Here is a 26,210-nt window from a genome sequence, read left to right on the forward strand (position 1 = left end):
TCACTCCCGACAAAAGTCCTTCCTGCGTTGCTAAATACCCAAATCTGAAGGAGGCTATACGCTCACCAGTGGAGTCAAGGCACCAGCGTCCCATTGGGCCATCTACCCATAAGGCGTACAGAGTGCCCGATGTGTATACGATCGTCGTCTTAAACGCTGAAGGATCACGCCAGAGTATTTGTTACGCTTACTGTAGCGGGCCGATCCATCTCCAATATCACTAAACTCTAACCCCACGCGGCTCAGGGCCGATGAACTTTTGAACTACGCTAGACCCCACGCGGTGATCAGACGTCTAAACGTCACAACTGATCCTTCTTGTAAGCCTTTGTAAGACATGTGAGTGGGTAGTTGGGGGCTAGAAGTCTGCTTGGGCCTCGGGCGTCGCGTTCTTGAGGATCAAGGCTGACAATGGCTTGATTTCTGCAGTGGATGGATTCAATGGGAGTCATCGTGGCGTCTCTTACGGAAGGCGGCTTGCGATGTCTCTGTGATCAGGCGTTTGCGTGTTGATCAATTGCATCATCTGACAAATGTAAGGAGGGAAACAATGAGGTCGATGGAAGTAGTTGGGCACTATATAGAGGTCAGGTCGTCTTCAACTATTAAAGATATACAGACATCATAAACAAAGCATCTTACCCACATACCTTCAGAGATAGAAGTTTCACACCTTATACACCATACACCATATACTACAGATTGCACACCAAAGCAAACAGGACAGCCAAAACTCATCAACTTTAGCACTATCAAGTCTCACCAAAAATTCAATATGAAGTTCACAATTATCCTCTCCATCACCTCCCTCCTCGGCCTCGGCCAATCCGCCGCGATCCACATGAGCCGCAACCCTTCCACCTCTCTCTCAAACCGCCAAGACCCAGCCTGGTCTTTCAGCGTCTATCAAAGCAGCGAAAGATGTACCGGTGCCCGCGACACATACAGCGGCGACGGAACCCAAGAGTGTACTCAGGGAATCCGCAATGGTTCCTTTGGCTCTTACACGACTGGGGAGATCAGTGATAAGTGCTCGGTGTACATCTACAATAATGATAACTGTGATGATGGGGGTATTATTGATATCTTGACGAGTGCGGACCCGGAGGGTTGTTTGCAGCCTCAGCTTGAGGTCACTGGCGTGGCGAGCTTCAGAGCGCAGTGCGGTTGAGAGGGGATTTAATGTATGGTATTAATCCGGTCTTATGATAGGCTTTATAGATGGCAATAGTAAATAGCTAAATGGAGCTAAGGTTTCTATACTTGAAGATAAGATGCTCTTAAGTTGAGATGGTGTTGAGATAAAGTGTACTTAAAATGAAATGCGCTTGAGATAAGATGCTTTTAAGATAATATACTATACTGTCCTTGTATCTAGCACCTTAAGTAATTATGAATCCTTTATTACTAAATAATATCTTCACTATTAAATTGATTTATTATCTAAGCACATCACATCATTAAGTTGACTGCTGCCATTTTCGCCATCTTCTCTGCCATTGCGATAGTCAGTGCCATCCTGCCCAGTTTGGGTATGGCCATGTCTAATGTTATCCGCGATGTACTCCTCTATTAAGATTAGAGTTTTGCAATCAACAGCAGTGGTTTCTGAAATGACCAAGAGTGCTTCCTATAAAAGTGCTACCTGTTCTGCTGCAGCTGCTAAGTTACAAACGATATTCAACGCTATAGTAAATGGCTTTCACGTCTGCACACTAGTTAAAGAAAGGGCTTTAAATGCTACCCGCATGGCTCATCAATATGAGCTTCAGCATAGACAAATAGACAAAACAATTCATCTACCAAACAAAGCATCAATTCACCAAGCATCGTACCATAGACCGAGGCAATTAAAACATGCACATGCCATTCTGATTGGCTGCAAGATCAAAACAAAACGTCAGGTGCCGAAGGCCGAATCCACGAGACCTGGGGACCCCAGATTCTCCAGAACCATCCGATGCGCTCCAATCAGACCGAACCTCGCTAGTCAATGTAAGGGGAGCGCCCCGGACCTAGAGCTTAGCGCGTGGAGCTTCCACCGGCACATGACGCGGGGAAAGACTCTTGCGACAGTTGTCAATTGGTGCGCTACCTTATGAGCCAGGAACATGACGATTTAGCTGAGTCGGACGAGTTTCTGAGAGGTTAATTGGCGCGTCAAGATAAAGGTTCAAAACTAGTTGGGCATTACGAGTCTTGTTTAGGTTGGACTGAACGGTGACATTCTGCGACCCAGGAATAGCTTAGAGTTTAGAGAACTTTGGGAAATGTAACACCAAATCGGGCAGGGGTATGCTGTCATGATGCCAAGATATTTAAACAGACATTCGTCCGCCCTTCTTGATCATCAGCAGATCACTTCATCCATACATTTCACACCATTCTCTTCATCATGCTTGGCATCAAGGCTTCCCTGTTGTTATCATGCTTGGCTCTCCTCAACCCTGCATCATGCAGAGCCATTGAGGAGCGGGCCGTCGCGGATCATGCCGTTACGTTCCAGACCATTTACAAGCCTCCCTCCAACTACAACACTCCCAAGACTCTTTACGGTCGCAACGTCCAGCTTGCTGATGGAACTATTCTTGCCACCTGGTGAGTCAATCCGGAAGATCCGGGAAGGCATTAGCTAACACTGTGCAGGGAGAACTACAGCCCAGAGCCACCTCTGGTCTACTTCCCCATTTACCAGAGCAAGGACAAGGGCTCAACTTGGGCGCCTCTGTCCAATGTGACAGACACCAAGAACGGCTGGGGTCTTCGCTACCAGCCCTTCCTATACGTCTTGCCCCAGGCTATCGGCAACCTCGCCAAGGGAACTATCCTCCTTGCTGGAAATAGCATCCCCACCGATCTCAGCAAGACCAAGATCGATCTCTACGCTTCTACCGACAGCGGAAAGACCTGGAAGTACATCTCCAACATTGCTACTGGAGGAAAAGCCGTTCCCAACAACGGTGAAACTCCTGTCTGGGAGCCCTTCCTGATGGTGTACAACAACAAGCTCGTGTGCTACTACTCTGATCAGCGCGATCCCTCGTATGGTCAGAAGTTGGTTCATCAGACTTCCAGCGATGGTGTTACCTGGGATGCTGTCGTCAACGACGTTCGGGGAACTGCCTACTCTCAACGCCCTGGCATGACAACCGTTGCTAAGCTTCCTAACGGAAAGTGGATGATGACCTTCGAGTACGGTGGAGGAGCTTCGCCCAACAACGCCGCGTTCCCTGTTTACTACCGTATCTCCGACTCTCCTCTCACCTTCGACAGTGCGTCCAACCAGATCCTCACAGCTGGTAGCCGTGCGCCTAGCTCTTCGCCTTATCTGACCTGGTCACCTTCTGGAGGATCCAGTGGATCTCTGATTGTTACTGCTAACAGCGATAACGGCATCTACATCAACACTAACCTTGGCGCTGCGGGTTCTTGGGTTTACTACGACATTCCTCAGCCTGGTGCTTATTCTCGACAGGCTATGGTTATGGACAACCCTGATTGGCTGTATGTTATGAGTGCTGGATATCTCAATGGTGATAACTGGGTTACCGATAGTGTCTTTAAGCTTCCCAACTTGTCTTAGATGTAATAAGGCTGATTATTCACCGCGGGAATCAGATAGTCGCTAGCACTAGTTAATTCACAAACCATGAGAAACATCCTCATCACAGCAGCGATTGAAATCTCTGTAGAGGTCTTCTTTCACGACCGAATCACAGTTTCTTATTCAGGATATAGCGCCTTGGCATTAGTCAGTCCGTGGCCTGACTTTACAACCAACAACAGAAATGAAATTAATTTACCGCTAACGTTGCCCAAAAAGATCCACGAACTCTCCATTTTACGGAGAATTCAGCGATATTCTAGGCAGAAGCCGGTTCCGTATAACAGAACCAACAACCGTGAAATATGATAAAATGGGCAGGGGTTGGAAAATAATCCACACAGCAAGCTGAGCTGACAGAAATATCTGGTGGAGAAACCACTCAAAAAGGCCGAAGTACTTTTGTCGGCCGGTTTTATGTGTGGATTATATTCCAACCCATCTGATGGGTTAAAAAAGACGTTTACTCCCGTTCAACTCGCATTCACCCCCTTCCTCCTCCTCTTTCACACGTTTAGTCATTTTAGATATTAAGATTTTCAGTTACATCATATACTTAACCCGCTATGTCTAGGAAATATTTAAGTCGCTATAGGCTAGTTATACCTTTATCCTCTTACTTGCCTTTATTAATATTATTATTATCTTAATATTTATTTCTATTTCTATTTCTATTTCTATTTCTATTTTTATTTTTATCTTTATCCTTTGCTTATTTCTTTTTACTATTAAAGAATCTATTATTATAACTACTTATTATTACGACCCCCGCGGTTACGTCACGTGTACCCCACAATTTCATCCAACAATCCACCAATCATGGAATAAGTCATGCAGGACGACCATTATAAGGACGCCGTCGTCCCATAGAGCGATATATCCCAAGGATAACCGCGTCCCCCTAAGGCAGCATCCCGGCACCCAGGACATTAGTATATAAAACATATTCATTAGCATTTTTATAGACTTAGCTTACTAGCTATTAATAAGACTTCTTTATATTAATAAGCCTAATATATATTACTTAATTATTAAGAGACGTAATAACCAACTCGCTTAGTATTAATGCCCTATGCTATCTGTAAATATAAACCTAGTATGGACTAGTTTCCCTGTTTGAAACCATATTTATTATATGTTAATAGCTCTTATCTAGAATATACTGCGTTAAACGACTGAGTAATATTATACTGCTAAAATGACTAGCAACGCTAACACCGGACTAGCACCCCCTTATATAGGAGCACTACCTAGTATAGCTAAACTTATGGCTGAGATCCAGCAGATGCGTGGCACTATTAATACTCTCTGTGCCCGTATTAACAAACTACCTGCCATAAATACGCAGGCTACTAATAGAGAAAGAGACCTTAGGGAAGCACTAAAGCTACCTAAGCTAGAACCCTTTACGGGGAAAGTAGCCGATATGGTCCTATTTATTACCTAAATAAAGGCATATTTCTAACTATTTCTAAATCGCCTAGATATTACTACTAAGAAAGTACTATATACTTTACTATTAATCTAAGGAGATGCCAAAGAATAATAGGAACCTATTATAAGGGACTTCCTAGAAAATAAGAAAAACCTATAGGAATAAGATACCTAAAATATCTTTACTAATTAAGATAACTTTAAATAAGCCCTTAAGGATAATTTTAAAGTAATTAATAAAAAATAATAAGCTGCAGCTAAACTGCTAGCACTTAAGTAGTATAAGTCCTATATAGCTTACTTTACTAAATTCTAATAACTTATATCTAAGACTAAATAGGATAATAAAGCCCTAATAGAAATATATTATAAAGGACTAAAGGAAGAAGTTAAGGATAAACTATATCTAGCTAATAAACTAAAAGGAGGTTTAACTAAGTATATTATTATGGCAATTAAAATTAATAAATAATAGTATAAATATAAAGGAGAGAAAGTAAACTATAAATAGGGAAATAATTTTAACTTATATTACCCTAATTAGTAATATAATAATAATAATTAGGGTAACTCTTAAAACTAAGGATAGTAATAAGGCAATTAATAAAATAACACCTTATATAAAATATAATTAAGACCTATAATACTTAAAGCCACCTAACCAGGTAATAACTACTGCTAGTAAGATATATCTAAATGTAAATACTATAATTATAACTAATTTAAATATATAGTATGTAGCTGCCTAGAACCTAGAAGAGCCAGGGACCCAAACTAAGGTAAGTAGACTCTAGGACTAATTAAATAATAAGACCCTTAAATAGTAATATATATATAAATATTAGGCATATATAAATTAGGATATAATATAGAACTCTGCTACTACCTAGGAGAACGCCTTAGGGAAGTAAAAGAGAAATAAGCAGAAAAAGATATAAAAGAATAAGCCAAAGCTAAGAAATACTACAAAGACCTATAAAAGGCATAATAAAGATATAATGCCAAAGAGGAAATAAAGGAGAAAAGAAAATAATATAAAAAGGAGAAATAATAAGACCCTAAGTATTATAAAGAGGAGAATAAGTAATAATAGGAAAATAAATAGAGGAAATACCTTAGAGAACCTTAAACTCTTAGAGTAATTAGGGAAAGAAAGATAATTACCCCTAAAATAAATAGGTAAGCCTTAATATCTAGTATTATAAATAATATCCCTATAAAAATAACTATTTAATAAGATAGATTAGCTATTATAGTAAATACTAAAAAGGGATATATTATAAAGTATAAAGCACCTAAACTTACTATAATAATACTTTAAAAGAAAAAGAAAGCTATTAAATAGGAATAAGAGGTAGAAACCAGGATATATACCTATTATTAATAATACTCCTGAAGCATAGGACACAGAGGAGGTGCAGCCTAACTAACAGCATAATACCTCTGCAAGGAAGATAAATAAATTAAAAATAAATAGAAATAACCCTATAAACCACTATATAATAAAGTTAGAAAAAGAATATACCTATTACTTAAAGATAGGTATATTCAGGGAGCCAAGGAATATAAAAATATAGAAAAAGTCAAAGAAATATATATTAGAGCTTACCACTAATATAATACTATAAATCTACTATACCAGGAATAAAAGTTTAATAAAGATAATAATATTAGAATATTACCTACTAACCTAAACTATAAAAATATTTTATAGGTATTATATAAAAACTATTAGTGTAAGCACTATTAATAGAATAAGAAAGATAATAACTATTTCCTAGTAGTAATACCTAGTATACCTAATAATAACCTATACTATAAATAGGAAATATATAGATATTTAGTGCATTATTGGCATAAAAATCTCGGAGTAGCTATACTATAATTCAACCTGGCGCACTATAAATAAATCTATAAGACAAAGGAACTACTAGAAGGAATTAAGTACTCTTAGTAGCTAATTAAAGAAGCTAAAAAAGAATTTAAAGAAATAACTTAAGGAAAGTATACTTATAAAAAGAAACAAATTAATATCAAACAGATTAATCACCTAATAAAATGGCCGTTAACTAATAATGCAAGCTTAGACACCAGAGAAGAATTATAAAAAGATATAAATAGTAATAAATTATCACTCGAAAAAGAATACATCTTCGAACCTATTGACCTTAGAGAAGGGTCTAATCAGGCCTTAATTAATAACAAATAACCCAGATAAAGACTTATATTAGATAAATAAAACATAGAATTGGAAGAATATTTCTAGTAACAGCTATTCGATAAAGAATTTATTAACAACTGCCTTAACGGAGAAGGGTATAATAATAGCAAATACAAATAAATACACCAAGACGCATCAGGAAAAGTTATATACTATCTATAACAGAGCATTAAATAGGCAAAAAGCAGAAGCAAGAATAACTTAGATTACTAAATGCTCTAGGATTATATAAAGAACCTATACTAAAACGCCTAGTACTAAAAGTTTAGATTAAGGGGAAGTAGCTAGATGCTTAGATTAATTATAAAGCTAAATGAAATTTTATTAACCTAAAAATAGTCATATAGCTAAAACTACTATAGAGAAAGAAGAAAGATGCCTACCTACTAATTAACGCAGAGGGATAACTATTTAATTATAATAATAAAGTCATAGACTAAGAGCTTAATCACCTTAAGGTCTTTATCTAAGGAAGAAATCAGGGAATAGATTTTAATATCCTTCCTCTAGATAAGGAAGTAAATATCTTCCTTGGTATAGACTGGCTATAAAAGAAAAACCCTTATATTAACTAGAGGACTGGCCAAGTCACCTTTTCCAGTGACGCTAACAGTAATAACAAAATAATCACAATAAATAACAAGAGATCTTAAACCCTAACTAAAGAGGATAGTAAGAGAAAGCATAAAGCAAAGAATTCACTACCTCTAATAGGAGCATAACATAAGTATATAAAAGGCAGGAAGTAATAAAACTACCAGATCTTAGGTCTCCTTAGAACCTAACTATATAACCTAGATAAGCAACTAAAGCTATAAAAGAAGATTAAGGAAAGAGAAAAATAAGAAAGACTTAAGAATATTCTAGAAAAATACTAAATCTATAAGAAACTATTTAAAGAAGAACTTAAAATAAAGGTACTATAGCATAGTTACTAGGACTATGAAATATGGCTTAAAACAGATAACTTATTATTTTAGAAGATTTATAATCTTAATAAAAAAGAACTTACTACCTTAAAGGAATACCTAGAAATAGAATTAGCAAAAAGAAATATTAGGATATTTATATTATCAGCAGGATTTCTAGTAATATTTATTCCTAAGAAGAATAGGAAACTATGACTTATTATAGATTACAGGAAGCTAAACGCCCTTATAATTAAGGATAGGATCCTACTTCTGCTTATTATAGAACTTAAGGACTGCCTATAAGGTAAACAGATTTTTACTGCTCTAGACCTTAAGGGAGCTTATAACCTAATCTGCATTAAAGAAGGAGATAAATAGAAGATAGCATTTAGAACTAAGTTTAAACTCTTTAAATATCTAGTAATACTATTTAGACTTACTAATACATTTATAATATTTTAGCAGATAATTAATAATATACTTTAATAGTACTTAGATATCTTTATAATATACTACTTAGATAATATCCTAATCTTCTTAGATAATAAAGAAGAATATAAGGAATATATTTATAAGGTCTTAAAAGCCCTATAAGATACTAATTTATTAGTTAAACCTGAAAAAAGTTACTTCTATGTAAAAGAAGTAGACTTTTTAGGATATATTATTACCTTAGGCAAAATTAAAATAAAATAAAGGAAAATCTTAGTAATAGCTAACTAGCTAAAACCTATTATAGTTAAAGAAGTATAAAGCTTCTTAGGTTTTATTAACTACTACTAATAATTTATTAAAGACTTTAGTAAGATTATAAACCCTCTTATAGAACTAACTAAGAAAGAAAGAAAATTTATTTAGTTACTAAAAGCCTAGGATATATTTAAGCAGCTATAATAAGCTATCCTTAGTAAACCTATATTAGTTATATTTAACCTTAACAAGGAGATAGAACTAAAGACTAACTTATTAGACTTTATACTAGGAGGATAAATAGGTTAATAAGATAACTAAGGCAAGCTATACCCTATTGCATTCTACTTACATAAGCTATATAAACCAGAACTTAATTACCCTATCTATAATAAAGAATTCCTAGTAATTATTAACTACTTTAAGGAATTTAGACACTACCTTATAGGAAGTATATACTAAATAAAAGTCTATACTAACTATTAGAATATTTCACACTTCGCCATAATATAAGAACTTAACCGATAATAATTATATTATGCTGAATATCTATATAAATTCGACTTTATGATTATTTATAAAAAAGGTTTAGATAACAGAAGAGTAAATATAATTAGTAGATAACTAGACTATGACTTTAGCGCATTAAAAACCAAAGAATAACTCCTAGAAAAAAATCAGAAAGAAAAATACTAGTTTACTTAACTAATGCAGATATTAGGATAGATATAAATAATATTAATAAGAGAAATCCTAAAAAATAAAGTATATAACTTCCTTTATAAATTCCACTTATATCTACTATATAGATACCAAGGAGTCACTAAGACCCTTAAATAACTACTATAATAAGGATATAAAGTCCTAAGGAAAGAAGTAGAAAAAACAATTAAGTAATATAACCTATGTATAAGAATAAAGGCATAACGATATAAACCATATGGGGAACTATAACTACTAGAAGTAGTAGAATGCCTATAGAGCTTAATTATAATAGATTTTATAACTAAATTACTATTATTAGAAAAACCCTTAACTGGAATCTTTTATAATAGTATTATAGTTATTATAGATAGACTTATAAAGTTTTCTATTTACTTACCTTATAGAGAGGTAATAAATGCAAAAACTATAGCCTATATCTTCTATGATAGGGTAGTAAGAGAAAAAGGACTACTAAGGGAAATCCTATTAGATAGAGGACCTACCTTTATATTAAAATTTTAGTAAGTACTTATATTATATTTAGGATTAAATTATTAACTCTTAATAGTATTTAGACCCTAAATAAATAGATAGATAAAATAGATAAATTAAGTACTAGAGTAATACTTATGGTATTATATTAACTATAAATAGGATAATTAGGTTAAAAAGCTATTATACGCCTAACTAGCCTATAATACTACTTATAATAAAAGCACAAAGCTTATACCATTAGATGCAAATTTTAGATTTATACCAGATATATATTATAATACATAGGAACCTAAATTAATTAACCTAGCTGCTATAATTAAAAGTAATAAGTTAAAAAACCTATATAAGGAAATAAAAATAGAACTTAAATATATTAAAAAACAGATATAATGGCATTATAACCCTAAGAGGTTAAAAAAACTAACCTTCTCGGAGGGGGATATGGTTTACCTATCTACTAAAAACATTAAAATAGACTAACTAAGTCATAAGTTAGACTATAAATATCTCAGACTAGTTAAAATTAAATAAAAGAAAAAAAAGGATATCTATAAACTAGACTTACCCCTAATAATTTAATATTACCTAGTATATTATATCTTAATACTAGAATTAGTAGTAAATATAATATATATTAAAACCAGAAATAAACTATAATAAATTATAAGACTAGAAGTTTATAAAGCAAAAGCTATTAGAGATATAAATAAGATTAATAGATAAACTATATACCTAATTAAATAGAAAAACTACCTAGAAAATAAAAATATATAAGAACTACTAAAATACCTTATAAATGCCTAGCAGCTCCTAAAGAACTTTTACTAAAATCTAATAAAAGGGAAGTATTTAAAAAATTATCCCTAAGACCTAAAGATAACTAGTCTATATTATTAAGAATATAGTCTATCTAGAGCTTATATACTATAGTATCCTTATAAGCATCTAATATAGATAAGATATTATCTTCCTTCTTAACCTCCTAAAAACTATAATATATAGCTTTAAAATGCTTTTCCTTTACCTTAGCATAGATCTTTTAAATATAAGATAAATACCTAGCAGCTACTATAAGATAAGACTATAAAGCCGCTATTTCCTTATAAAGCTTTAAAAGATTATTACTAGCCTTATTTTTATTTACTTCTAATCTCTTCTCTTATTTTATAAGGGTAAATACTAAGAAAGGCCAAATTAATTAGAAAAGAAGATCTAGGAAAAAATACTTATAAGATAATATAACTTTTATACTATTATAAGGTTTTTACTTATAAATATATTTACTATACTAACTAGAGTCAGGAGATATTAAGTATTTCTCCCTAGTCCCTGCTTAAAAATAATAAGTATATAGTATATCTGCCTACTTACTAGATAATATAATAGATTCGGTAAGCTTTATAATATTATAATCCTTTTTAAGTCTTTCTAACTTACATTCTATATAAGTTTTGCAGGAATACTGCTTAGAGATATAGTTAGATATTATATAATATAATAATAAAAGGTTTAAGTTAGAATGCACTAAATGAAATTCAGGTTAAATAGGGTATATAGGTCTTAAGGATAAGACCTAACAGAGGGGAGAGATTATATTATAACCCCTGCGGTTATATTATATATACCTTATAATTTTATCTAATAATCTACTAATTATAGAATAAGTTATGCAGGATAACTATTATAAGGATGCCATTATCCTATAGAGCAATACATCCTAAGGATAACTACATCCCCCTAAGGTAGCATCCTGGCACCTAGGATATTAGTATATAGAATATATTTATTAACACTTTTATAGACTTAGCTTACCAGCTATTAATAAGACTTCTTTATATTAATAAGCCTAATATGTATTACTTAATTATTAAGAGATATAATAACTAACTTGCTTAGTATTAACGCCCTATACTATCTGCAAACATAAACCTAGTATGGACTAGTTTCCCTGTTTAAAACTATATTTGTTATACTTATAACCCTATTACTCTTAACCTCTTTAAGTATAATAATTTAATAAGCTCTATTACTTATTTATAAAGTAAATAGCCTAGTATTTAAATACTTTTTTTTATTTAATATAATATACCTTTTAGTAAAAGCTTAAGTAATAATAATTAATAGACTTATATTAACTTATTAATTCTTTCCTACTTTTATATTTAAATAACATATTACTTAGGGTTATTAATATAATATTACTAAGTTATTATAATATCTTAGTTAATATATTATTAAGCTATTAGTAATAATAATTTACCTTATAATTAAAGCTTTATATAAGCTAGCTAAGTAATAATTACTTATAAGCTACTCTTTTATTTTTTTACTTCCTAGCTAACCTGCTTATTATTATATAATTATTTACTATAAAAAGTATTTTTTTTAATATTTTAACTATTTTACTTTATTTAAAAACACTTAGTTATATAATATAAAATCTATTTTTAATTAAAAGTATTTAAAATAAGTTAATAAAAAATCTAAAAAGATTTATATAACTTATTCTATAAGCTATATATTATTTAATTGAATTTTAATTATTTTAGGCTTAAGTTAAGATTTTTATAAGCTTTTAAAAAACTAAGTATAAGGTAAAAAGTAAGCTATTGTATTTACTTATCTATTAAATTTACTTATTATATAAGTTATACTTAAATTAATTATTATTTTATTATATTATACCTTACCTCTTATTAATTTAAATAATATTATTTTATATAATAATAAGATATTAATATATATTATAATTATATTTATTTCATATAATAAGCTATTTAACTACTAGGCTATTATCTTTAGATATTATAATAAGCTTTAAGTTAGATAATTTTAATATTTAAAGTAATCTTTAACATTCTTAAATATTAAACCCTTTAGCTAATAGAGAAATTAAAAATATAACTTAATACTAATACTAGGCTAAATAGCTACTTAATATAACTAGTAGATAAGTATCTACTAGTTTAGGTTAAGTTATATAATATCTTTTATTACTACTTAATATTATCTCTTTTATATTAGGAATAAAAAGTAAAAAGAAAAGCAGTCTTATTCTTTTTTCTATAAATTAAAGTCCTCTTTCCTCTATATTACTTTAACCCTAAGTTAGCACTAGCTAACCCTAAGTATAGAGTTAGGGCTAATCTAAACTAATTAGCGACTTAGCTTTAACTAAAGCGATTTAAACCAAATTTCCATACCCTGCAACCCTATTTTGGTATGCGATTTGACTTAAATCACCTCTTAATAGTTCTTAGGGTTAGAAATCGGGAAGGCTGCACCTTGACTGGCTAAACCGCGTCGCTGCTGTTGAGTGGACAAGCGTTCCGCCACTGAAAATTTTAAACTAAGAACGAACTAATCATGACATCGTTCAGCTGTAGGTCATATCACAAATCTCGCCCACAATGGCTCCAAGTTGCCCAGCGCCGAAACTCCGGCCCGTCACGTGAGCGGGTTCGGAATGAAATAGCCACAAGGCAAAGCCCGAAAGCCAACTAAACTGCTCCTAGCTGTAGCTACACTCGCCATCTTGCTGCAGAGACTGATGTTCGGGAAACACCGAAGCTCGATAATTCCGACCATGCAGAGCGTGTGTGTTAGTAACGCTCTCGGGTTAAGGTATAGAGGGCTTCATAAAATACCCTCGATTGTTCTAACCATCTCAACGTCCTCTCAGTACTGTAGTTTGTGACAGTTTTTACAAAACTGCTGTCATTCGCCGTCAAACTTCCATCATCGAGTCTTGGATCACCTATTCATTATGGCTAACTTCGATTGGCATGCTGAGAGAACTGATCTCTCTGGTATCGCACTTTTGGATCGTGCCCCGGAGAGCGAGGGTATCGATCTCAAACAAGTCCGCCTCTATCGCCAAGGTCGACTTCGAGAGCAGATGGTCAAGTACGGCGTTGATGCTGTCATCCTATCTGATCCTGTCAACATCCGCTATGCAACTGGTACCCGAAACATGCAAGTAGGTAGCTATCTCTCAAGCTTAGCTGTGACCATATACTAATTCACTTTGCAACAACAGATCTTTAGCATGCGCAATGCCCCATCTCGTTACCTCCTTCTCACGGCCAAACGATCGATCCTTTTCGAGTTTACAGGGTGCTCTCATCTCGCTGACGGATACGAAACAGTCGACGAAGTACGCGCTGCGAAAACGGCTAGCTTCGTCGCCGCCGGTCCCAAGATCGAAGAACGAGAAAAGGCTTGGGCGTTGGACATGGCCGAGCTTATCAGCCAAATCATCGACAAGCCCACGGCTGAGATTGCAGTGGGTTTGGAGCGTCTCAATGCTAATACTGCTATACAACTTCGCGACTCTGGTTTTAAGATCGTAGATGCGCAAAGGCCTGTCGAAATGGCACGCGCTATCAAGTCTCCAGAGGAGGTCAAGTGTGTAGTTGCATCTTTGCGCGCCACCGAGGTTGCTGTGGGAAAGTTGCGCGAGGCAATTCGTCCAGGCCTGACTGAAAATGAGCTCTGGTCAGTGCTACATAAGTCTGTTATTGAACAAAATGGAGATTATTGCGAGACGCGCTTGTTAAGTGCAGGCTCGCGCACCAACCCTTGGTTTCAAGAGACAGCAAGCTACAAGATACAACCTAACGACCTTGTTGCTCTTGACACTGACGTGGTTGGCTGCCACGGGTATTATTCTGATTTCTCACGGACGTTTCATGCTGGGCCCGACCCTCCCAGCGAGAAACAAAAGGAGCTTTATAGAGTGGCACATGAGCAGGTAGGTTATCCTTCTCCCCAACACGGAGAGGCCTCTGACGCCGTGTATAGGTTACGCATAATATGAGAATCCTCAAACCAGGCATGACATTTCGCGAATACTCTGATCAATCTTGGGACATCCCAGCTAAATACTACGAGAATCGCTATTATCTCTCCGCCCACGGATGTGGGCTGACAGGTGAATACCCCTATCTCTATCACCACGGTGACTTCCCCGATGCAGGCTATGATGGTGTTATCGAGCCGGGTATGGTTATTTGCGTAGAAAGTTATATCGGCGAGGAGGAGGGAACCGAGGGTGTCAAGCTTGAGCAACAGGTATTAATTACCGAAACAGGCATCAAACTTCTTTCAGAGTTCCCCTTTGAGTCTTCTTTACTAGATTAGATCAGATGGTTTCAACTGTTGTCAAGATGTATACATGAAGCTGAAAGGAATTGACATTCTCGCTATTTCAGCACATTTGGCAGCCTTTAATTGGAGCATTGAACAGTTTTAATAAGCAACAACGGCTGCTTCACGGAAGACTACACCGGATTGTCAACTATCAAAATCGACAACCGTCGTCTTGCCTAAGAAATGTACGTCTCTTAACAGCAAGAAGCCCATCTAGTTGTCTCTCTATAACTTAAGAAATCAGCGATATCGCATAAACCTTGAGTGTCAATAGCCTCCAGCCGTTGGGATAGGAGCCCAGCCCCGTGCGGTTCAATCAACTCCTGGCCCCTAATCAAGCTTTCTGTCATCGAAAAGAAGCCAATGTTGAGGCTGTCACGAATAGTCTCGACAAGCCATCGCCAAGCCTCTACATCATCGATAAGACCGACAGAGTCGAAATTGATCTCCCGAAGCGTCTTTCTGTGTCGAAGGAGCAGGAAGGTCAGTTCCATGCTTGTACAGTCGGTCCAGCCAACTGTCAACGCCCGCAGTTTTGGAATGCGCATCAGGGTGCAGAGTTGCGCGAACCGTCCTCTCGTGTCACGTCCCTCGAACTCCAAAGCCAGCTCAGATAGATCAGGTAGTAACCCGATGAAATGAAGGAAACTCGGTACCCATGCCGAGGAATCTGTCGCAAGCTTTGGGTTGTTGGGGTTTAGGACAAGATGTAGCCGGCGAAGACTAATAAGCCGAGACTTGGCAATAATAGCGACAGATGGTCCAATGAGTAGATCAGGAGTAATGCAGCTTTTGATCTCCGCTGAGCTGCCGATTCTTATATCAAGTATCTCAATCTGAAGCTGGCTTATCGCGACAGCAGTAAGAACAGCTTGAATGATGCGGTAAGCAAGTTTTGCCTCATTTGCCAAGATCTGGGCAGTCTCGGGTCCCCGCTTCGTGCTGATATGTTGACCAGCTCCTTGTATCCGATATGCACTCCTGATTCCGATTCTCCTGCAGTTTGTCAGGTTCAATAATGCTCGTGACAAGCATTCTGTGCCGCACTCAGTCCTGACTAAGACCTCTGAGTCACTGTTGTCTAGTGCTCTCTTGACTGCGTGCGTGTTCGCCATATACTGGTTAAAGAGTGACGCATGGTCAATAACGATCTCTAGCGTTTGAATGTATTGGCCAAGGCGAGGATGTTTGGATATTTTCTCGAGCTTCTGAAGGCTTTCATGATCTGATGTGATTCTGCGCGCGGTGAAAAAGCGCCTGGCAAATATTGTGATGGTTTTGGCATGGACTACACTGCATGTTTGTCGGAGATGGAGGATGTCTTGGGGGTCAAGCTCTGCAAAGATCAGGGCGGATACACTAACCGGCAGGTAAAGAAGATTTGCAGCGTGGGACATTAGTTTTGATCTGCAATAAACCTACAAATTGAATTGATACAAATTCGTTATTCTAGGCTGGAGCACGCCGTCTAAATACTGTGCCGCGGCGTCTAGTGATGTTGCACGACACAAGGCGCAGCACAGCAAAGAGAATGTGTCTGGTACGTATTTCTCACTCGCGGCGAGACTCCTTTACTGTCAGACACTTGAAAGGTGCCGGTCATCTGATCGGCCGGATCCCACCCTTCATCCTACGTTGTTCCGGTAGTTGTCGGAAATTGAACCTTGTCTGGAACTTGGGCGTGGAGTAAATTAACCCTAGCGTATGAGACAAAACTTGTTCTAGTCCAGTCTAAGCAAGCTACCTTAGTGTATTGTGGCAGAAAGACTTGAGTCAATTCAGGCCAAGCTTGAGTTTTGTCAAGATTTACATGTCTTCAGGTGCGTGTGTTAACAAAAACTTGTTTTTAGATAGATATGCAGAACTATATACTCCTGGCATTACGCAATTTGCCCATAGCCGCTATAGAGCATGAAGTGGCTCACCAAGTCATCTATGTAGACCTGCTCCGGATCCCCACCATTCTCATCAAAGGTGCTACTCAAGTCCGGAGCTAAATCACTAGCTGTAGGCCGTGTTGACGATTCCGCCAACGGATGTGTCATATGGGTGGTGATCTGGATTCTGGCCTGAGGTGCCTGTTCTGGACCTCCTCTTTGAGGACCTTTGTGGCACATGTCAGGATCCAGTAACTCCCATAGCAACCTTGGAGGGAAAGTCACTCCCCGTCCGTTGTCGTGTAGATTCTGACCATGATACTCGGCGATGAGCTGCAGACTCTGTATCAACTCTAACTGCGTTCATTGTTAGCCGAGTCAATACAAGTATTGTGAGTCATCTTGACACAAAAGCAGCGAGTAGCTACCATTCAAGTATCTACCTTCTGATATATATAAGGCCACGTCTGTGATATGCGGGACAAGTACATGCTGCACCAGGTGACATCATGTGCGGCTTTCTGAGATACTTGCTTATCCTCCACAAATTGTAGCAGCCAGGGAATAGTAGCGACTGCGGCAACCAAGTGCCCGATAAAAGGATCACGCAGCTCGAGTTGATGCTCATCGCAGAGTCGCAAGAAGTGGAATACCCAATTCGAGTGGAATCTGGCTGCATCTATGGTATGCTGTAGGAAAATTCCAGATTGAAGCCCCTTGGAGCAATTACGTACAGCAACTAGGTGTATAAAAGGGTGATTAAGGATGGATAAGTATGCATGACACTGGACTTGCATCAGTACCCACGGAATCCAATATTCTCGCTGCTGCAGGACTTCAGTCGGAGACCTTTTAGAGAAGGCGACGTTCCGCAGCAAGTGTCCTGCTGGAAGCTGGGAATCGCACTCGTATACCCTCGCAATGAGCTGTGCATACTTCGATCCTGGTAACCACGGAGACTCAGGCTTTGCATATTGAATATGGTGCAACCAAAGCGAGATATGACCCCAATTTGAAACCATTCTTATGTAGTAAGCAGTAACACCGTGGTCAACGCTGGAGGTGTAAGGATTGTAGAGATCCGATGGATAATCTTCGCTACCACTTGAAGACGATGGTGGAGGTATATGCGCACTTTGCGGGAAGTCTGGACCGGGTATTTCTTCGTCTGAGACACAGAAGCGAGGACTGAAAACTCTTTCAAGAATGTATACGCTCCAGGAGCATCGAAGACTTAGGTCGGTGTCGACGGGTTCGGAGAACGCATCGTTGGCCGCTAAACGACAGGCTTCGAGTCGAGATGCGGTTCCAATCGTCATTTGCGCTTGATATGGTTTGCATACTAATCAACTATTGTTAGACAACTCAGCAAATTAGGCTTGGTGGTCAATGATTACTCAGGATGTCACTCAAGGCGAGAAGACACAATGACTGGACAACTTGGAGCCTTGCGATCCCCTGCGAAGCAAGATCTTGAACCTCGTCCCTGGCACAGCGTGCGTAGTTCTCGATCAAATCCGACCGTGTTGGGAGATGGGCGATTTGTGCCTTGAGCGAGAGGCCAAGTGCCAGGAAGCTATAAAGAAGATGTCGAGTCGAAGACCTCAGATAATCTAATAATTCGTTTGGTCGGAATAAGGGCAGAGGTTGCAGATGAATCATCCTGCAGTAGATGTCAACAACATCGGCGAGCGCTTCGAGTGGTACATCTGGGCTTAAACGAAGCGTCAGTAATCTCGACGCAGTCGTTGAAAGAAGTTAGGACTTACTCGATGGGGGCGAATGTAGATGGGATTGAAGGATCTTGATCTGGAATATTGACTTCGTCAGCATCGAAGACATCTTGTTGTGCTTCGGCTGACTCTATTATCGATTCCTGTTCAGGCTCAGGGGCTTGTGAAGGTAAAGCTGAGCCATCGTTGGGTGCATTTCTCCCTTGTCAGCAACAGCAACTGACAGTTGAATCAATTGGACACAGATGGCGTACTGTAACAGGTCGTAAATGTTCTGGACCTGTGATTCCAAATCCTGAAACTTGTCTCGTAGAGAAGTCGCCTTTTTCGCCCTGATTTCGAGTCAGCAGCCACAGATAGCAGACAAAAATCGTAACTCACTTCTTGTTAGATGCATTGCTGGGTCGCGCCACTCTGGAACGATACCTGCAGGTCCGGCCGATACGCGTGCAGCAAGAACAAGCGGGCCTCTCAGCTGTACACTTAGTCTTCCTGGCACTATACAAGGAATTTTATCAGTGATCCAGCTACTCTGCGCCAAAGGATTACTCACCGACAGGGTTCACACGCCTGTCGACTTCGTGAGTCTCGCTCACGGGTGACGTTCTCCATTATTGACTGGAGGTGCTGACCGGCTCGTTGCATGAATAGTTGATAAAACGCGTCTCCGAGGTAGGTGGGAACATGGAGTTGAAAGTTGAAACCCCGAAGTTCCGCTTCCGTTCTAAGGTTTAAGTTTGGGTGATGATTGCGACCACGTGAGCGGAACGTGTGGCGATCCTATGCTTGTTTGAGTATAGACCTATTCTACGAAGAGCGGGGTTACAAACTCCACGCAACAGACAACCTTGGCATATGGGAGAGACCGTGTTTAAGAGGTAAGGATCGGTATTCGGATTTCTTGATTCATGGTATGCAAAGTTCTTGTTTGGTTTGCGTTGAATGCAAATTTAGTGCGTGATTCATGTAGCCGGTCTTGTCAAAATCGAAATACTGGACTTCCACAGTTACCCCAGGCAGCATCGATCAAGGCACTGCATAACTAAACAAACATTCATCATTAACAGTGACCGGAGGCTAGCGACATTAAACCGTGCCTGAGGAGAAGAGAAAAGAAAAGGCCCTACTATGATATGCCCACCTTCGGCATGTACAAAACAGGGTTGGGAAAATGGTGGCGTGCAGCCAACAAGGCTCTCTACTCCAATCTTTCGCCCCTTTCCAACCGGAAGGTGCACTTCAAGAAATGGCGGAAGATGACCAGGAGCGGAGACTCCGATCCGTGGCAGTATCAATGGCAGAGATAAGGAGTAGACGAAAGATAAACTTAGTAACTCTTCGATGAAGGATGGAAAGCGACGAAAGGGAGCAATAACATCGTAGAAAATTAGATTGAAACCAGAACCACTGCAAATATCGACACTCTGGGCCACCCGCATGTCGCTTTTCAGCCTCTGGACAGAGTCAAGGGGCAAAACCGCAGACTTCCCCGGATTTCCCCAGCTTGTCTAGACGGTTCCGGATCTTAGTGGCCCGGCTGTTTGATTCAACACCCAATGGCTAGAATCATTATTAGGAGGGATTCCGAGACCAAGAGGCTTGTTTACCTTTCGATAGGTCGAAAGCCGACCCGCTCATCCGGTACGGTTAGAGCCACTAGGGAATAACAGGGATAATGGAACGATGGTGCGGAGGTGGGACTCGAGCTTATCATCTCTCATTTGACTATTTAACATCCGTACACCTCCCATTGCATTCCGTCTCTTCCATCTTGAATTCTCATTTCCCATTACGCTACATCATTTTGTCTATTTTCTATCTTTTCTTCTATGCTGAACGCCATGGATCCTCATTCGTCTGCCCCAATGGACTCGGACAAAGAGAAGCAAGACAACGTGGGCTCTGCTGATCTTGGTAGCATTGGTCAGGGCGATGGCCTGGCTGAGACGGGTCATCTGCGCCGCAGGTTGAACAATCGACAAATTCAACTTATCGCGGCTGGTGGTTCTATCGGAACAGCCCTCTTCATCAGTATCGGGGGTGGGCTGGCCAAGGGTGGCCCTGCCAATCTTTTGCTCGCCTTTACGCTTTACACAATGGTTCTTGCCCTCGTCAATAACTCCGTGGCCGAAATGAACACATATATGCCAGTCGCCGGTGGCTTTATTCGACTTGCGGGCTACTGGGTCGATGATGCCCTGGGCTTTCTTGCGGGGTGGAACTTTTTTCTCTATGAAGCATTTCTAATCCCCTTCGAGATCACTGCTCTGAATCTGGTTATATCCTTTTGGAGTCCAGAGATTACAAAACCAGGGCCAACCGCTGGTATTTGTGCTGTTGTTATTATTCTTTATGGGTATGGCCTCCTCTACTATTTCTGATGGTTGACTTCGCCTCCGGAGTTCCAAAACCACCAAGAGTTGCTGACTTTGTGACAACAGACTTATCAACATCGTAGCGGTACGCGGATATGGCGAGGCAGAATTCTGGCTTTCTGGCGGAAAACTCATACTTATCTTTATTCTTTTCGCATTCACCTTTATCACGATGGTTGGCGGCAACCCTCAGGGTGATGCATACGGCTTTCGACATTTCTCGACCCCATTTGCGAGTTATCTATCGACCGGCGACCTTGGCCGCTTTGAAGGATTTCTTGCTGCCCTCTTTACTGCGTCATTTACGGTTGTTGGTCCCGAATATATCTCAATGGTATCTGCAGAAGCACAACGACCATCTACATATATCAAATCCGCCTTTATCACCGTTTACTACCGATTCTGCATATTCTTCGTTATCGGGGCCTTGGCTGTTGGTATTGTTGTCCCATATAATCACCCAACTCTGGTCGAGCTATACTATGGTGGGGGAGGTGGCGGTACTGCTGCAGCCTCGCCATATGTTATTGCTATGGAGACACTTGGCGTTGGAGTTCTGCCCCATATTGTCAATGCCTTGATCCTCACTTCGATCTTCTCAGCTGGTAATACATATACTTATTGTGCTACTCGAGCATTGTATTCACTAGCCCTTGAAGGTCGGGCACCGCGGTTCCTACGGTATTGTAACAAGAGAGGAACTCCAGTGTATTGCTTTTACATTGTCATGCTATTTCCTCTCTTATCTTTCCTACAGGTAAGTGTGCACTACCTTCATGAATTCTTAACGTTCTGTTGACATGCTTCACTCAGGTCAGCAGTAGCTCAGCTGTTGTCTTGACATGGCTTATCGCTCTGATCACTGGCGGTGGACTGATTTCGTTCGTCATTATGTCCATAACTTTCATCAATTACCACAGAGCATGTGTAGCTCAAAACGTCGACCGCAAGAGCCGTCCCTACTATGGCTACTTTCAACCCTATGGCGCCTGGATTTCACTTGTCATCCAGACCACAATTCTCTTCACCTACGGGTACTACGCATTCCGCTCGTGGAGCGTCGAAGCATTCTTTCAGAACTATGCAATGCAGATCGTTGCTCTAATACTTTTTATTGGGTGGAAGGTAGTCAAGAAAACGAAGTATATCAAGCCTCATAAGGTAGATCTGATTTGGGAACGTCCTCAGATTGAAGCTTATGAAAGCTCTTTGTTGGGTGAGCCTGTTGGATTCTGGACCGAGATGGCTCAATTAGTGCATTTTTGGTAGAGGATTTGCAGTTGGCTATGTCTGAACAGCGGGCTCTTCACTTACTAGGGTTGAACTGAATTGCGGCATTTTCAAGGCGATTAAAGGAAGCTGCTATAGATAAAAGTTTGGTGAAATTTTGGGGAGGCTGGGTGATGAAGGAGACATTTTGAGAAATTTTACATTAGTGCCATGCGACCAAACTGCTTATGTAAAATACAAATGAACATTCAAATATGAAACAGCATAAAACTCTTAATAAGACACGATCTGTTCCATGTAAATAACTTCAATTTTGGCCAAGCACTGTGCAAGTGAAGTTTGACATTTTGTATGGGGAATTTCTTTTTCGCTGACCGGCAGGTGGGTACTGCATGGTAGAGCGCGGTCGTCTACATGGTTGGCACGGGCCTTCGTGGAAGAAACGCGACGCATTTCCAGAGGGGAAATTCGGGGTAAGAAAATGGAGATTCTGATTGGTGCGGAAGTGGAAATGCGGTGCAGTTCTGGTCTACATGCTTGATTAGGGATTAATCCGATGTGGAGAACAAAGATGATGATTGTATTAATCAAGCATGCATGCCTTGCGATGATCACACAATCAAGCTGTAATTATTAAATGAAGAAAGATCCTTAGTACGCGGTATGTAATTATGTTAATATATAAACAGTACTCAAATTTTTAGCGGCCTTTATTTTCAGTTAGGCATGTCACCCTCTATCAGTACAAGCATAGCTCGAATGACGTGCAATTTCCTTGTGATCATTGATTCTTGCAATGTCAAGGTTCAATACGGTAGGACCAACATGATATCGGCTCTCTACCTATCACGACTGCATTATATGCTTAGGGCCCCGCCCGTAGCTGGCCTCATCATTGTAGGACTACACCACATGTCGAGTATCTGTAACCACTAAGTTAGGCATCTTGTCTTAATATAAAAATATAATTAACTAAGAAAAGGATATTTTATAATAAGTATGATAAATCTTTATAAAAGAGAGTACTTTAGGAACTAACTATTAGAAGTTAAAATGTTAATTTGTTTCTTACCTAGAGAGGTTTTACTGGGGGACTGCTTTACTATATACGCCCGTGATATATATAATTATCCTTTTCATAAACGTCAAGCCCGAATCTAAGCGATATTATCAGGTATAGCCTCTTTAGTAAATGTATTATTGATTTAAAACCACAAGTAGTACATAGAGGACGCCGGGAAAGCACTACCTAGTCAGAAAAGAAATGCTGTGGGAAACTTCAAATACAGTATTGTCAAAGTCTGAATCTCATTATTAAGCTGTGATATTGAAGAAAGAGATCGGATCCCATGAAGCAACTGACGGCATTGAAAATAAACCGTCCATTGTATCTGTGCAATCAAATGATTGCAGGCCAAGATCGTCAAAGTAAGGAACTTGAGCTATGGAAGCATCTGTTCCCACGGTTGGCAGTGTATCTGCCATCGCAGAATTTCCCAGTTCGTCATTGATGTTGTTCAGATTTTCATTGTTGACCGACAAAGTATGCGTTCGTCTGAACCACAGTCCCTCCAAAAGCCTCGCATATGACGCCGCGATGTGCTTCTCATCAACTGCGGCAACTTTGAGAACTGAAATAAAGCGACCCATTAGACATGCTAAATGAGTATGCTTTCCTGAAGAAATGGCACCACAGGCGTGAGCTTTGTATAAGAAAACAGCGGAATGAATCTCGTAACTGTCCCAGTCAGCATCCATTTAGCATGATCCCAGACACACTTACAGGTAGAAGCGTGCAGGCATGTAGCGCAGGTGCTTCTCGGGATGTATGTCATCTGTCGCAATCCTGATCAACGCCTCTGCAGCATCGGCAGCTTCGTAAATATGTCGCGCATCGGGACTCGCCATTGCAGAGTCAGGAAATATTTTAGAAGCTCTTGGCCTAGAATCATTCGAAGAATCAGAGCCAGTACCATTGTTGATGGATGCACGGTAGATGACGGCTTGAAACGCAAATGCGTTCACATAGAGACGAAGATATTCCTGCATTAAAATCAAGCAACTCTTGAGATGGGGTGAGATGGACAAAGATGCCCATGCATGCTGCCACGAATACATGGCTTTTGTTGTGTCATCGACGTATTTGGTGTAGTCACCTCGCATCATGAGCTCAGCGGTCCTTGATCTGGAGGCAAAGAGAATATCGTGTGCGTTACCGAAGAGCGTCGTTAATTCGACTTGAGCTTGAATAAACGAAGCAAAGTCTTCATCGTGAGACCGTGTAGGCTGCAGCGTCGGGAAGTCTCGGGCAGTGAAACGTGCTGAGAGAGCGGGACCTCGGCACCAAAAAGCTTGGCCCATTCGAATCGAGATCTGACGGTCTGAGAGATATGTGACTGAAAGGGTACATATGAGCTTGATGCTCAGTTTATCTATGCCATGGGGATGGGAGGCTTACATGTCCAGGCAAGTCTTTCTCGATGAACAGAATCAAGCTCGACATCTTCTCCCTTGAAGCCACTATCCTCTAAACGTAGCAAGTATGCGAGTCTCACAGCCAGACCAACGATTGACCAGGCCGCAGCTTCATCACCATCATCAACTTGGGTCCGGTTGTGCAGGGTCCATTCACCCATTAGTAACAGGCCCTCGACGGTCCCGACCTTACGGACGGAAGCCCTGCCCAGGACCACGTTCAGAATCAGACCTCTCATGTACTCCCAGATGGATTTGTGCGTTTCTGTGAGGTCAGGCCGCTCTTTTGAGGCAACAATTAGGATAGCTGTGAGGAGAAACGTTTCCGTTTTAATTGTCTCAAGGATGCATTCTGGTCTTAATACATCCGTGGGGACTATGGGAAAGAAACAGTGGAAATTGTCTGCATAGCTTGGGGCTAGTGTTAGCTATGGGACGATTATAAATTCTCTCATGTTCAGGTGCAAACTGCGTATAAGCTAGTATTGGGTGAAATGGTATATTTGAGTTCAGCGATTAGCCTCATTCACAGATTGGTTTACTTACTGCCTCAATAACTGTATAAGAATGATCGGATCGAGAGTCCTATCTTTGACCGGAGGGTAATCGTTGACGGTTGCCTCACTGGCCATTCCTGGTTGTAGGTGGCCAGGTCGAGCTATCTGCATCGTGATGGTTGATGGTGACGCCTCTGTTCCATTTACTTGGCTCTCATATTCGTTGGACGCATGCTGATTCTGGTCCAAGCCATCTTCATCTTCAGGTTGACCAGCTGCATGTGCAAGCACAAGCAGAGCATCGCTAGGGTTCTGTAGCTTGTCATGGACGTTATCTTCTCTGGGTTTTGCAATGCTTGTCTGTTGCGGAGAGACGTGGTCGCTTAAAGATACCGAACGGGCTGTCTTTCCTCGATAGTCTTTGGTAGTTTGACGCGAGCGACGATGGTGAGAATAATCACCTCCTCTTCGGGAACCTGCAAGAATACATTCGGCACCCTCTCTAAGACATTTTGCACAAGGAGGTTTTCCAGCATCACCACCAGAGCCTCTATAATCAATCAGTCAGCGATAGTTATTCCTCTTAACCTCTGAGGTGCGGGGTGGCCCACAAGTCGCAACGCGTCTTCCGCGAACGGCATCGAACGCACGCTCGGTACTGCCTGAAACCCAAACCCTTTGTCATAGCTCCAGATAAAAATATTGAAAGGACCAACTTTAGCAGTAAATCCGTCGAGCACGATGATAAAGTCCAGGGTTGACCAAGGTACCATTGGTTGAAGCAGCACGGAGAATGTGTTACCCCCAACTTT

The 26,210-nt window shown here is 39.5% G+C and overlaps 7 protein-coding genes across 7 annotated transcripts; 4 read left to right on the forward strand and 3 right to left on the reverse strand.

Annotated features, from left to right (window-relative positions):
* Positions 1 to 775: 775 nt before the first annotated feature.
* On the forward strand, positions 776 to 1,171 carry FOBCDRAFT_275023 (uncharacterized protein; the record flags this gene model as incomplete). Its single annotated transcript, XM_031187433.2, has 1 exon — positions 776 to 1,171. One exon carries the CDS (start codon positions 776 to 778, stop codon positions 1,169 to 1,171), a length of 396 nt encoding a protein of 131 aa, XP_031038568.2.
* A 1,202-nt stretch (positions 1,172 to 2,373) lies between these two features.
* Positions 2,374 to 3,652, forward strand: FOBCDRAFT_162672 (putative arabinanase). The gene is made up of 2 exons (XM_031187432.3): positions 2,374 to 2,598; positions 2,647 to 3,652. Exons 1-2 carry the CDS (start codon positions 2,396 to 2,398, stop codon positions 3,581 to 3,583), a joined length of 1,140 nt encoding a protein of 379 aa, XP_031038567.2. The 5' UTR covers positions 2,374 to 2,395; the 3' UTR covers positions 3,584 to 3,652.
* A 10,174-nt stretch (positions 3,653 to 13,826) lies between these two features.
* FOBCDRAFT_275026 (peptidase M24, structural domain-containing protein) lies at positions 13,827 to 15,202 on the forward strand (the record flags this gene model as incomplete). The annotated part of the gene is made up of 3 exons (XM_031187431.2): positions 13,827 to 14,039; positions 14,100 to 14,813; positions 14,864 to 15,202. The coding sequence occupies 3 exons, from the start codon at positions 13,827 to 13,829 to the stop codon at positions 15,200 to 15,202; spliced, it is 1,266 nt and encodes a 421-aa protein (XP_031038566.2).
* Positions 15,203 to 15,405: 203 nt separating this feature from the next.
* FOBCDRAFT_275027 (uncharacterized protein) lies at positions 15,406 to 16,608 on the reverse strand (the record flags this gene model as incomplete). Its single annotated transcript, XM_031187430.2, has 1 exon — positions 15,406 to 16,608. One exon carries the CDS (start codon positions 16,606 to 16,608, stop codon positions 15,406 to 15,408), a length of 1,203 nt encoding a protein of 400 aa, XP_031038565.2.
* Positions 16,609 to 17,091: 483 nt separating this feature from the next.
* On the reverse strand, positions 17,092 to 18,930 carry FOBCDRAFT_250985 (uncharacterized protein; the record flags this gene model as incomplete). Its single annotated transcript, XM_059610931.1, has 4 exons — positions 17,092 to 17,445; positions 17,532 to 18,430; positions 18,486 to 18,797; positions 18,858 to 18,930. 4 exons carry the CDS (start codon positions 18,928 to 18,930, stop codon positions 17,092 to 17,094), a joined length of 1,638 nt encoding a protein of 545 aa, XP_059465065.1.
* A 1,756-nt stretch (positions 18,931 to 20,686) lies between these two features.
* FOBCDRAFT_137526 (putative arginine permease) lies at positions 20,687 to 22,465 on the forward strand (the record flags this gene model as incomplete). The annotated part of the gene is made up of 3 exons (XM_031187424.3): positions 20,687 to 21,177; positions 21,263 to 21,953; positions 22,010 to 22,465. The coding sequence occupies 3 exons, from the start codon at positions 20,687 to 20,689 to the stop codon at positions 22,463 to 22,465; spliced, it is 1,638 nt and encodes a 545-aa protein (XP_031038559.3).
* A 1,275-nt stretch (positions 22,466 to 23,740) lies between these two features.
* FOBCDRAFT_184278 (uncharacterized protein) lies at positions 23,741 to 26,083 on the reverse strand (the record flags this gene model as incomplete). Its single annotated transcript, XM_059608594.1, has 5 exons — positions 23,741 to 24,164; positions 24,210 to 24,822; positions 24,885 to 25,312; positions 25,448 to 25,948; positions 26,010 to 26,083. 5 exons carry the CDS (start codon positions 26,081 to 26,083, stop codon positions 23,741 to 23,743), a joined length of 2,040 nt encoding a protein of 679 aa, XP_059465066.1.
* Between the last annotated feature and the right edge of the window lie 127 nt (positions 26,084 to 26,210).

Source organism: Fusarium oxysporum, chromosome VI (assembly GCF_013085055.1).
Source record: "Fusarium oxysporum Fo47 chromosome VI, complete sequence".
Lineage (NCBI taxonomy): Eukaryota > Fungi > Ascomycota > Sordariomycetes > Hypocreales > Nectriaceae > Fusarium > Fusarium oxysporum.